General features: G+C 43.0%; 1 protein-coding gene across 6 annotated transcripts in view; it reads right to left on the bottom strand.

Annotated features, from left to right (window-relative positions):
• Positions 1 to 12,074, bottom strand: part of KATNAL1 (katanin catalytic subunit A1 like 1) — a 136,749-nt gene that overhangs the window by 46,730 nt on the left and 77,945 nt on the right. For all 6 annotated transcript variants that reach the window (XR_013224070.1, XM_077298272.1, XM_077298271.1 and 3 more), the window contains one exon: positions 77 to 204. Coding sequence is in view for 5 of the 6 variants with exons in the window: in XM_077298272.1 (XP_077154387.1) it covers positions 77 to 204 (128 nt within the window). In the remaining variant the exon portion in view is untranslated. The remainder of the gene's footprint in view (positions 1 to 76; positions 205 to 12,074) is intronic.

Raw genomic sequence — 12,074 nt, 5'->3', positions numbered from 1 at the left:
AAAAAAATAAAATAAAAATGAGACGTAACATCAAGCGCCATTTACTATAGTCATTTTGAAGATTACTGAAACATACCAATGGACGTTGGGATTCCTAGAGATGATGTCCCGCTCTAGTGCTTCAATTAGATCTTTGTCATATCCAGCACCATCAAACTTTTTTAGCTCATTATCTCCACCCACATCTTGCTGATTTTTTCGCCCCTAAAAAACAGGTATAATTATAATGAATACAGCTCGGAAATATATAGGATCTAACCAATAAATCCATTCATCAGTATGCCAGGTATGCTCCTATGATAAAAGGAACAATCCCTAAATCACATGAAGGCTGACCAGCAAGTAGAAATCAAGATGTTTGATCTACTCTACAAACATACAGGAAAACATCAGAAAAGCAGGCCTCATAATACACAGAAAAAAAAAAGAAGAAACGGCAACAAAACACAATAAGGAAGTTATCCAATAATGGGGCATGCTTATCACTAAATGAGTGCAAATTTAGAAGATATTCTTAAAACGCATCAAATTTATCAAAAGGAGTTCATGCAATGTGATAAGGCAAAAGCCAAGGAAAAAAAAATATATATAGTAGTAAGTACATAGAAACAGTACATGCAAATAATATAGGATACTTTATTAACACCATTTTGATGTAAAAAAAAAATAAACAAAAAAAAAAGAAAAGTAAAAGCTATCCCACCGAGACAAGGTGTACCCAATCGAGTCTCTAGTAGGGTTGAGCGAAACGGATCGTTCATTTTCATAAGTCGCCGACTTTTGGCAAAGTCGGCGTCTCATGAAACCCGACCCGATCCCTGTGTGGGGTCGGCCATGCGGTACGCGATCTTGGCGCCAAAGTCGCGTTTCGTATGACGCCTTCCCCGCCATTTTTTCAGCCAATTAAGGAGTGTGGGCAGCGTGATGACATAGGGGTTAGGGGCGTACATGGCTATCATCATTTTATCGCTTGTGCGCAGTAGGGATTTGCAATGTGTAACACGAGATTTTCTGTGCTGGGACAGAGAGACAGAGACAGAGAGAGAGAGAGAGAGAGAGAGAGAGAGAGAGAGAGAAAAAAATCCCCATTGACGTGCATAGGGTTTCGTGTTCCGGCCGATCCTCGACTTTTCGCAGTAATCGGCCGATTTCGCCCGACTCGACTTTTCAAAAAGTCGGGTTTCGCAAAACATGACTCGACCCTAAAAAGGTCAAGGTCGCTCAACCCTAGTCTCTAGTATTAAAACCTAACCTTGTGTCAGATGATTTCAATGTGAATAAGGGCAGAAGACAGGGGCCCGACTGTTCAGACACCTGTCCATTGGAAGCTGTAGAGCTGAAATTCCCATGGACACGTGTCTATGAACAAGTAAACCTCTGTCCTGCTCTACCCTTATTCACAGTAAAGTTGGCTGATACAAGGTAAGGCTTTAATACTAACGATAGGATAGGACCTTCCCAATTGGGTACACCTTGTCGCAGTGGAATGGCTTTTACATTTTATCAAAATAAAGTTGAATAAGTAACGTATGTTATTTAAAAGTACTATTACTAATTACTTAAGATATACTCATCTTGTTTTTTTCTTGCGTTTTGTCTATGAAATGGCCACAGTGTGAACGTGCTCTTACACATTGCATGATTATTAGTGATGAGAGAATATACTCGGTACTCGAGATTTCTCGAGCATGCTCGGGTGTCCTCTGAGTATTTTTTAGTGCTCGGAGATTTAGTTTTCCTCACCTCAGCTGAATGATTTACATCTGATAGCCAGCATAAGTACATGTGGGGGTTGCCTTGTTGCTAGGGAACCCCCACATTTATTCAAGCTGGCTAACAGATGTAAATCATTCAGCTGCGGTAAGAAAAACTAAATCTCCGAGCTCTAAAAAAATACTCTGAGGACCCCCGAGCATGCTCGAGTAACGAGTATATTCGCTCATCACTAATGATTACCAAATTATGCTCCGGGTCATTTCTTTGGTTTTGCTGTATGTAATAAAGAAGTCTAATTTCAACACTGTCTGGTCTAAAGTTTATGTCATCTATTAGTTTGGCTTACTTTGAAGAAGAAATATGCGCCACAATTTTTGCACTTTTTAAAAAAAAAAAAAAAAAAAACACGGTATATATAAAATCCACTTCCCTTTTAAAAAGGTCACACCTGCTACTTGGCTAAATTCTAAAAAAAGTCCTTAAAACACATCAGAAAAATGGTGCAAGTTATTAAAGAAACTTTTTTTGTACAAATTACAACAGAATTCTGGTGCATTTAGCTGGACAAGCATGCCCTATTATTTTGAAGAAAATACCTAGGAAAAAAAAAAAATTAGTTAGAAATAATAATTGTTGAGCTTTAGTTTGATTTATACCAGATAATTATGCTCCAAATGTGTTTTTTCTTTTTACAAGTCACTTGAAAATTATTGTGTTGTCTGTATCGACAGTGACCTGAAACGATCAACATGATTGACAATAATGGTGAATGAGAACACAACTTCATTTACAACACATCTATGAGTAACTAATGAGCAACTATCCACTAAAAAACTATGGTCCCTGTCCAGTAAGAAGACATTCTCTGATTAGTGTTCAAAATGTCTGCATGGAGCATCTTATGGGGCCATAATCAGCAATATATGGGGCATTACATGGGGCAAATGTCTGTATGGGGAGCATCTTATGGGGTCATCATGATCTTTATGGAACATTATATGGGGCTCCTGATTCAATATGGATATTCAAAAACACTTAACCTACTGATGTCTCAATTAATTTTACTTTTATTGGTATCTATTTTTATTTTTGACATTTACCGGTCGCTGCTGCATTTTCCACCCTAGGCTTATACTCGAGTCATTAAGTTTTCCCAGTTTTTTGTGGCAAAATTAAGGGAGTCGGCTTATACTCGAGTATATACGTATATTTCAATTTTCTTCATAACATGTCTTTAACAATGTTTGAACAGCAAGATAGAAATTATAGATTTGTTTATCTTGTCAGATGGGAATTTATATTTCATGACAAATATTTGTGAATGCATTACTTCATGCTGGGCCTCCACACTAACAGAAAAAAATCAATAAGTTAGCAAGTTTCTTGGAATGAGAAAGCTTTGTACCTCTAGTAGTTTACTTGGGAAACAAGAGATTTATTTGGGAAAACATACAGATTCTTGGAGGAAGAATATAAGCAATGGTGTATTAGTCAAAGCAACCCTATCACCGGAATACTTATAGGGCAGTAAAGCGAAACACAGTGTCTGCAAATTGAGATTTTGTTTTTTTATACCAAGTCATGTGGCAAGGCTCATTAGAGGGTCGATATTGACTTTTGGATTGCTACTTCCAATATGTGACACTACAGTTCCAGTCCTTTTCCACTCTGAAGAGACAATTTACATATTTCACAGAGGAGCATTACGGCTTAAAAGTCTCTTCACTTTGACATGTCACTCTCCGCAAGGAGAAACGTTACCGCTTGGATCCCAGTCAGGAAGTTAAACCAGATATCACACTTTGCACTGAAGAGGGGCAGTAACCCGAAACACGGTCTGCAAATTGAGATTTTGGTTTTGGCTTTTATCCCAAGTCATGTGGCAAGGCTCGTTAGAGGGTCGATATTTACTTTTATCATTCTACTTCCAATAGGTGGCACTAGGCTCCCTGTTCCATTATTGTGTCCACCGGTATCTACATCCCGAGGATGGGCATGTAGATCATAGAAAGTTGTATACAATGATACCTTGATATCTGCGATCAGATGTCTTGTTCCCAAGAAATCCATTTTCCTAATATGTAAATGAGCTGTTAAGATCTATGGCCCGGACATAGATCTCCTTGAGAATCTGCCTCCAGAGATTATTTTAAATGAAATGGGGAGTTACCAGTGTGAGACATCAGGTAGATCAGATTGTCAGTCATTACATGTCTCACACTGGTAACGCTGTTTTCAATTAAAATGATCTCTGGAGGCAGATTTTCAGAAAGATCTATGTCCTGCCCATAGAACTTAACAGCTCATTTGTATATAGGAAAATGTGGAGTTGTCAGAAAGAAGACATCAATTCCAAGATATCATAGTATCATTTTATTCAGCTTCTTATGACCTACATGTCCATGTAAATGGCTTAAGAGGGTAGATCCTACTGACAGATCCCTTTATCTCCTTTAAATTGAGATGAAGCATCAACTACGGTCTTAGAAAATTGAGCATCTTCTGCACATTTTATCTTTACTGATAATCATTTTACAATGATATTGGGTAAGGGGTTTCTTTTGACTACATGGATGGGACAACAGCCCATATGGAAGGAAGAGGGCATTGCAGTATTTGATGGATGCATGATATACAGATAAATGGCTTCACCTATTTGTAAAAACTGACTGTCACTCGTTACGGCACTGGTATTTTTGCAGCAAGGGATTTGAAGCCTGTGTATTATAAGAGAAGTCGGAATTCTCAATGGAACGGTGAACAGACAGGTGACTTTTGTAATCGAGTGCCATCTTCCAAAGAGATCTGGTGCCATCCATTAGTTTGTACAGGAAACATTATCTCTCGCAGCTTTGTCATGACAGCACTCTGAAAGACCAGAAAACATTAACTTATTTCTAGTTCACTCTCTGACTTTGAACCAGTTACAGAAGAAGAAGTAAGCAGGCTCCTTGCATCTTCTCGCCCGACCACTTGCACCAGCGACCCCATTCCGTCGCATCTCCTCCAGTCCCTTTCCCCGGCTGTCACCTCTCACCTAACAAAAATATTCAACCTTTCCCTCACTTCCGGTATTTTTCCCTCCTCATTTAAGCATGCCATCATACATCCACTACTTAAAAAGCCCTCCCTCGATCAAAATTGTGCCGCTAATTATAGACCTGTCTCTAATCTTCCCTTCATCTCTAAACTCCTGGAACGCCTGGTCCACTCCCGTCTTACCCGCTATCTCTCAGATAATTCTCTTCTCGACCCTCTTCAATCTGGTTTCCGCTCTTTACACTCTACTGAAACTGCCCTCACTAAAGTCTCTAATGACCTACTAACAGCTAAATCTAATGGTCACTATTCCATGCTAATTCTCTTGGATCTCTCCGCAGCATTCGACACTGTGGATCATCAGCTCCTCCTCACTATGCTCCGCTCCATCGGCCTCAAGGACACCGTTCTCTCTTGGTTCTCCTCCTATCTCTCTGGCCGATCCTTCACTGTTTGTTTTGCTGGTTCCTCCTCCTCTCACCTTCCCCTTACTGTTGGGGTTCCTCAAGGATCAGTCCTAGGCCCCCTCCTCTTCTCTTTGTATACTGCCCCTATTGGACAAACAATCAGTAGATTTGGTTTCCAGTACCATCTCTATGCTGACGACACCCAATTATATACCTCTTCTCCTGTTATCACGCCGACCTTTTTAGAAAACACCAGTGATTGTCTTACCGCTATCTCTAACATCATGTCCTCCCTCTATCTGAAACTGAACCTGTCAAAAACTGAACTCCTCGTGTTCTCTCCCTCTACAAACCTACCTTTGCCCGACATTGCCATCTCCGTGTGTGGTTCCACCATTACTCCAAAGCAACATGCCCGCTGCCTTGGAGTCATCCTTGATTCCGAGCTTTCATTCACCCCCCACATCCGATCACTGGCTCGCTCTTCTTATCTGCATCTCAAAAACATTTCCAGAATTCGCCCTTTTCTTACTTTCGACTCTGCAAAAACTCTTACTGTCTCACTTATTCATTCTCGTCTGGACTATTGTAACTCTCTACTAATTGGCCTACCTTTTACCAGACTCTCCCCGCTCCAATCTGTCCTGAATGCTGCTGCCAGGATCATATTCCTCGCCAACCGTTACACCGATGCCTCTACCTTGTGCCAGTCATTACACTGGCTACCCATCCAATCCAGAATCCAGTACAAAACTACTACCCTCATCCACAAAGCACTCCATGGCTCAGCACCACCCTACATCTCCTCTCTGGTGTCAGTCTACCACCCTGCCCGTGCCCTCCGCTCCACTAATGACCTCAGGTTAGCATCCTCAATAATCAGAACCTCCCACTCCCGTCTCCAAGACTTTACACGTGCGGCGCCGATTCTTTGGAATGCACTACCTAGGTTAATACAATTAATCCCCAATCCCCACAGTTTTAAGCGTGCCCTAAAAACTCATTTGTTCAGACTGGCCTACCGCCTCAACGCATTAACCTAATTATCCCTGTGTGGCCTATTAATAAAAAACAACAACATAATCACGTTCCTCCATCATGTTCTCATACACTTTATGCAGTTAATAGCCTCTGTGTCTGTACTGTTACATACTTAGGCAGTTAACGGGTTCATGCAGCTTTACATGAACACCCGAGCCTTACACTATGGCTGGTCCAAATAACTAAAGCAATTGTTACCATCCACCTCTTGTGTCTCCCCTTTTCCTCATAGATTGTAAGCTTGCGAGCAGCAGGGCCCTCATTCCTCCTGGTATCTGTTTTGAACTTTGATTTCTGTTATGCTGTAATGTCTGTTGTCTGTATAAGTCCCCTCTATAAGTTGTAAAGCGCTGCGGAATATGTTGGCGCTATATAAATAAAATTATTATTATTATTATTATATTATTATTATTATTTCTCCCAGCAAAAAATACACTGCAGCACACTTTCACAAGTCTATTTTGTGTCTGCCATCTAGTGACCATGGCTTAGACCGCAGATGCACAAAGGTGCACCCATAGTAGTATAATCAGTTACTCATCATCAGAGCTTACAGAAAAGCTCTACATATCACACTGCTGGAAAACATTTTAATATATTCCACATTCATATATTCTGTAAAAACAGGAACATTGTGACGATACCATCCAGCACTTTATAATCATGGATGATTTTGTGCAATTTTGTAACAAACTAACATTTTTCTAAATAAAAAAAAAGTCCATAAAAAATCATCCTCGTGGTTAAAAGTCTGAAAAACTATTTCCTAAAAAAATATATATATATTCATACATGGCACCTATGCAATATGTACATGCACTGACCCTTATAAAACCGTCAACATTTAAAGGGAATGTGTCAGTAGGATGAACCCTAATAAGCCGGCTATATAGGCATGTAGGAAGCTGAATAAAATGGTACCTTGATACGATATCTGCAATCTGATGTCTTATTCCAGAGAAATACGTACGCTACTTACCTGGTAGCAGTGTTTTTTCAGGAGCCATGACAGCACAACGAGAGAGGGGATCCGCCCTTCAGGGACAGGAAACCTCAGGCATAAAAAGGGCGGCACCTCACTCCCCCGCCAGTTGGTTTACAGAGTACAAGCGGACCTTTTAGGTTAGTAATACACAACAATATTAAATATGGTACAATTCACCCAGTGAGTAAACTTAGGAATTACTACAGGAAGTGTCGATCCCAATAAAGAAAAGGGTAGGGAATATAAGGGTGCTGTCATGGCTCCTGAAAAAACACTGCTACCAGGTAAGTAGCGTACGTATTTATTCAGTCGCCATGACAGCACAACGAGAGACTTTCAGAGAAGTTAAAAAGTGACTAGGGAGGGACTACTGCCTCCAGCACCCTTCTCCCGAATGTGAGGTCGGAGGAGTCACCTAGATCTAATCTATAGTGCTTAAGAAAGGTGGATGGAGAAGACCATGTGGCCGCCTTACAAATGTCTTCAATCGACACGTCAGCTCTCTCAGCCCAGGATGTGGCTACCGCTCGAGTGGAATGAGCCTTTATACCTTCCGGAATTTCCATGCCACCTGCGGTATAAGCAAGAGATATCGCCTCCCTAATCCATCTGGATAGTGTATTTTTCGATACTCTAAGCCCTTTCCTAACTCCCTGGTAGGATACAAATAAGGAGTGATCTTTTTTCCAGGTGTCTGTTACTGAAATGTATCTGAGAAGACACCTACGTACGTCTAAACAATGAAACCGATGTTCCTTATCATTAGAGGGATTAGAACAGAAAGAAGGTAGGACCACCTCTTGGGATCTATTAAATTTTGAGGCAACCTTTGGAAGATAAAGGGGGTCAGGTCTCATAATCACTCTATCTTCCCTAAACTGCATATATGGAGGCTGTCTCGACAATGCTTGTAGGTCACTAACCCTTCTCGCAGACGTGAGGGCAACTAAGAGGGCTGTTTTGACCGACAGGATTTTAATTGGAACAGTATCAATAGGTTCGAACGGGGCTTGTGTTAGAGCTGAGAGCACGAGATTTAGGTCCCATGGGACTATTCTTTGTTTAATAACTGGTCTGGATCTGGTAACACCTTTGAAGAATCTAGATATCCAGTGATTATTGGCTAAGTCAGTATTATATAGCGCCCCCAGGGCTGAAACCTGAACTCTGAGGGTACTGGTGGCTAAACCCATCTCTAGGCCCCTTTGTAAAAATTCTAAAATTTGCGTAATATTAGGTTTTTGATCAATTTGTGCCCCCGAACTTGAAAGGAATCTTCTCCAGACCCTGACATAGATGTTAGTCGTGGAGGTTTTCCTACTTTTTAGCAGTGTATTGATAAGATTTTTAGAGAATCCCTTCCCCTTCAGAAGTGACCTCTCAAATTCCACGCTGTTAGGTGTAAGTTGGTTACTCGTGGGTGTAGGACTGGACCCTGGGAGAGGAGGTCTGGTATCTCTGGTAGGATCCATGGCTGGGAAATGGACATGTTTCTCAGCCATGGGAACCACGATCTTCTGGGCCAGAACGGGGCTATCAGAATCACTCGGGCCCTGTCTTCCCGAATTTTCCTCAGAACTAAAGGAATCAGATTTAGAGGGGGAAAAGCATAGGCGAGCCTGAAGTTCCAGGAGATTGAGAGAGCATCGACTGCGTATGGGTTGTCCCCTGGACTTAGGGAACAGAAGTGATGTAGTTTTCTGTTTCCACGATTGGCAAAGAGATCTATTTCCGGACATGCCCATAACTGTACGATCTGGTTGAAGACAGCCGGTTTCAGAGACCAGTCCCCTTGTTTGAGCTCGTTGCGGCTTAAATAATCGGCCCTGGTATTTAGTTTTCCCTTTATGTGGAGCGCTGTAAGGGAGAGCAGGTGATTCTCGGCCATCTGAAAAATACGATTTGCAACATCCATTAATGATCTAGACCGCGTACCTCCCTGGTGGTTAATATAGGCAACGGTCACTTGGTTGTCAGAGAGTAGTCTGACATGTCTACCCTGTAGAGGTATAAGAAACTCGTTTAAGGCACGTTCTACCGCCAACAATTCTTTTAGATTGGAGGATGACGCTCGCTCAGGCTGGGACCACAATCCCTGCACGCAATTATCTTCCCAGTGAGCCCCCCAACCCGTGGGGCTAGCATCAGTTGTCACTACTCGCGTGACCCGATTTGACCAGGGTACTCCTCGACGAAGATTTGGAATGTGTGTCCACCAAACTAGTGAATCAGTGGCCTCAACCGATAGAGAAAATTTGTTATCTAGGCTAGCGCCCAGCCGACGAAAATTATGTAGCACATCCCACTGCAGAGTCCTAGTGTGAAATTGTGCCCAGAGTACTGCCGGAAAACACGAAGTAAGAGAACCCAAAAGTGACATCGCCCCCCTTAAGGAGATTACAGGATTATTAATCGCTCTGGTGACCAGTCGGTGAATACTGTGGACTTTCGAGTCCGGCAGGCGACATTCCTGCTGAACCGAGTCCACAATAAGACCCAAAAACTCCTGTGATGTTACGGGCTGAAGACGCGATTTTCTGAGATTAATAACCCATCCTAAGCCATGTAATGCTGTCATCACTTTTCCCAACTGGTCTTTACAGTGTGACTCTGAACGTCCCACAATTAACAAGTCATCTAAGTATGGAATTATTAGTATGTTTTGTTCGTGAAGGTGTGCCATAACCTCTACCATGATTTTAGTGAAAACCCGGGGTGCAACTGCAACACCAAAAGGGAGTGCTCGATACTGAAAGTGCTGTACCGTGCCGGCAAGAGAAACCGCCACCCTGAGAAAGCGCTGATGATTTACATGTATTGGGACATGGTAATAGGCGTCTTTCAGATCTAAGACGACCATAAAGCAATTGTGAAAAAGTAGCTTTATTGCTGTTTTCACAGATTCCATTTTAAAGGATGGGATCAGCAAGAATTCATTCAGGCCTTTAAGGTTGATGATGGTGCGATACGACCCATCTGGCTTTTTAATCAGGAATAAAGGGGAGTAAAACCCCTTACCTCGTTCCTCTGTGGGTACCTTAATCAGAACCCCCTTTTTTTGGAGATCATGGACTTCTGACTCCAAAGCCAATTGTTCTGCGGAAGAAGAACGGATAGGAGTTAATTTGAATTTGTCCTGAGGCATCTGATGGAACTGCAACTCTAAGCCCTCTTTGATGATACTGAGGATCCATGGACTATTGGTGATCTTCAACCAGGCTGGATAGAAGGCTAGAAGCCTACCACCCACCTGGTCCGCCCGTCATTGAGGTTTTTTGGAGTCTCGAGAGGAGTTAAACATATAACCTCTACCTCTTCGTCTGCTGTTGTAATATCTGGTCGAATCTCTATTCGGCTCCCTCTCGGATCTTCGGCGATAAGACCATCCTCTGGTGTAATCCTTCCTGTAAAAGGGTCTCCCCAAAAAAGGGAATCGTTTTTTACTGTCACCAGCCTTCTCAAGCAGCTCATCTAGCACTGGACCAAACAAATGAACCCCCTCACAGGGGATGCCACATAATTTTGACCTGGCCTGCAAATCTCCTGGCCAACATTTTATCCAGAGTGCTCTGCGGGCTGCATTGGATAAGGCTGAGGATCTTGCGGCCAGCCTGACGGAATCCGCTGATGCATCGGAAAGGAAGGCTGCCGCATCCTGAATTATGGACATAGATGACAGGATCTCACTTCTAGGAGTTTTATCTTTAAGTTGGTCTTCCAGGTGGCCTAGCCACACCATCAACGACCGGGCCGTGCAGGTGGCCGCAATTGCTGGTCTCAGAGATCCCGCAGATGTCTCCCAAGCTCCTTTAAGGAACACATCAGCTTTCCTATCAAGCGGGTCTTTCAAGTTGCCTAAATCCTCAAATGGGAGAGACGATTTTTTGCACGCCTTGGCCACCGCAGCATCCAATTTTGGGACCTTGTCCCAAGAAGACGAAGCCTCTTCCTCAAAAGGATACCTTCTTTTGAAAGCTGGTGGTAGTGACCCCTTCCTTTCGGGCTTTTTCCACTCCTTCGTAATCAGCGACTTGATTTTTTCTACTACCGGAAAAAACCTTTTGGATTTACGGTCTATGCCTTTAAACATGATGTCCTGAATAGAACTTTCAGACTGAGTTTCCTCAATCCCCATGGTGTTGTTAACAGCTTTCACTAGATGATTAACCCTATCTAGCGACAGACAGGCTCGGCTGGACTCTATTCCTTCAGAGGATGATGAAGACGGAAGTGAATCCGAGCTCACACCGCCTGACTCAGAATCCACATCTGACACTGGGGATGAAATTTCTTTCTTTCTTTTGGTGACCTTTTTTTGAGAGCTGGAATTCATGGAATCTCTGACCTCCTGTCTAACCAGGTCCCTAAGAGTAGACGTTAGGTCAGGGGCCTCCTCCTCCAATAGATGCTGTATGCAGGATTTGCACAGCTTCTTTTTATGTCCCTCTGGAAGTGGCTCCGTACATATGGCGCACTCCCTATGCTTGGATTTGGAGGTACATTTTCTCCCCTAATAAGGAGAGAGGGAATACAAGGAGGGACAGCAATCAGAAGGCATACTTTCACGTAGCTCACTTACCCGTCCCTGTAGCGAATGGTACCGTAATTGGGGGGTCCTTATCAGCCGGAGGTTCCTTACGGCCTGAGGACTTTGATGATCTCTGAGCCGATCTAGCTCCACCAGCGCGACTACTGCCACTAGACCGCTGCTGGGAGCTGACCCGAGGCTCTTCCAATTCATGCTGCTGCTGCTGCCGCCGCGATGCTCCGTCCGACGAATCCATTGCAGAAATGAAGAATCAGGAGCAGCTTGCAGCTCACACGAGCTCCTTAATAAACCCCCACGGTACCACCCCCTGATGGGGGACAGCAGGGAATCCAGGTGG

The sequence above is a fragment of the Ranitomeya variabilis genome, chromosome 3 (assembly GCF_051348905.1).
Source record: "Ranitomeya variabilis isolate aRanVar5 chromosome 3, aRanVar5.hap1, whole genome shotgun sequence".
Classification (NCBI taxonomy): domain Eukaryota; kingdom Metazoa; phylum Chordata; class Amphibia; order Anura; family Dendrobatidae; genus Ranitomeya; species Ranitomeya variabilis.
The sequence above is the reverse complement of the archived record's forward strand: the minus strand, read 5'-3'. Positions and strand labels throughout refer to the sequence as shown.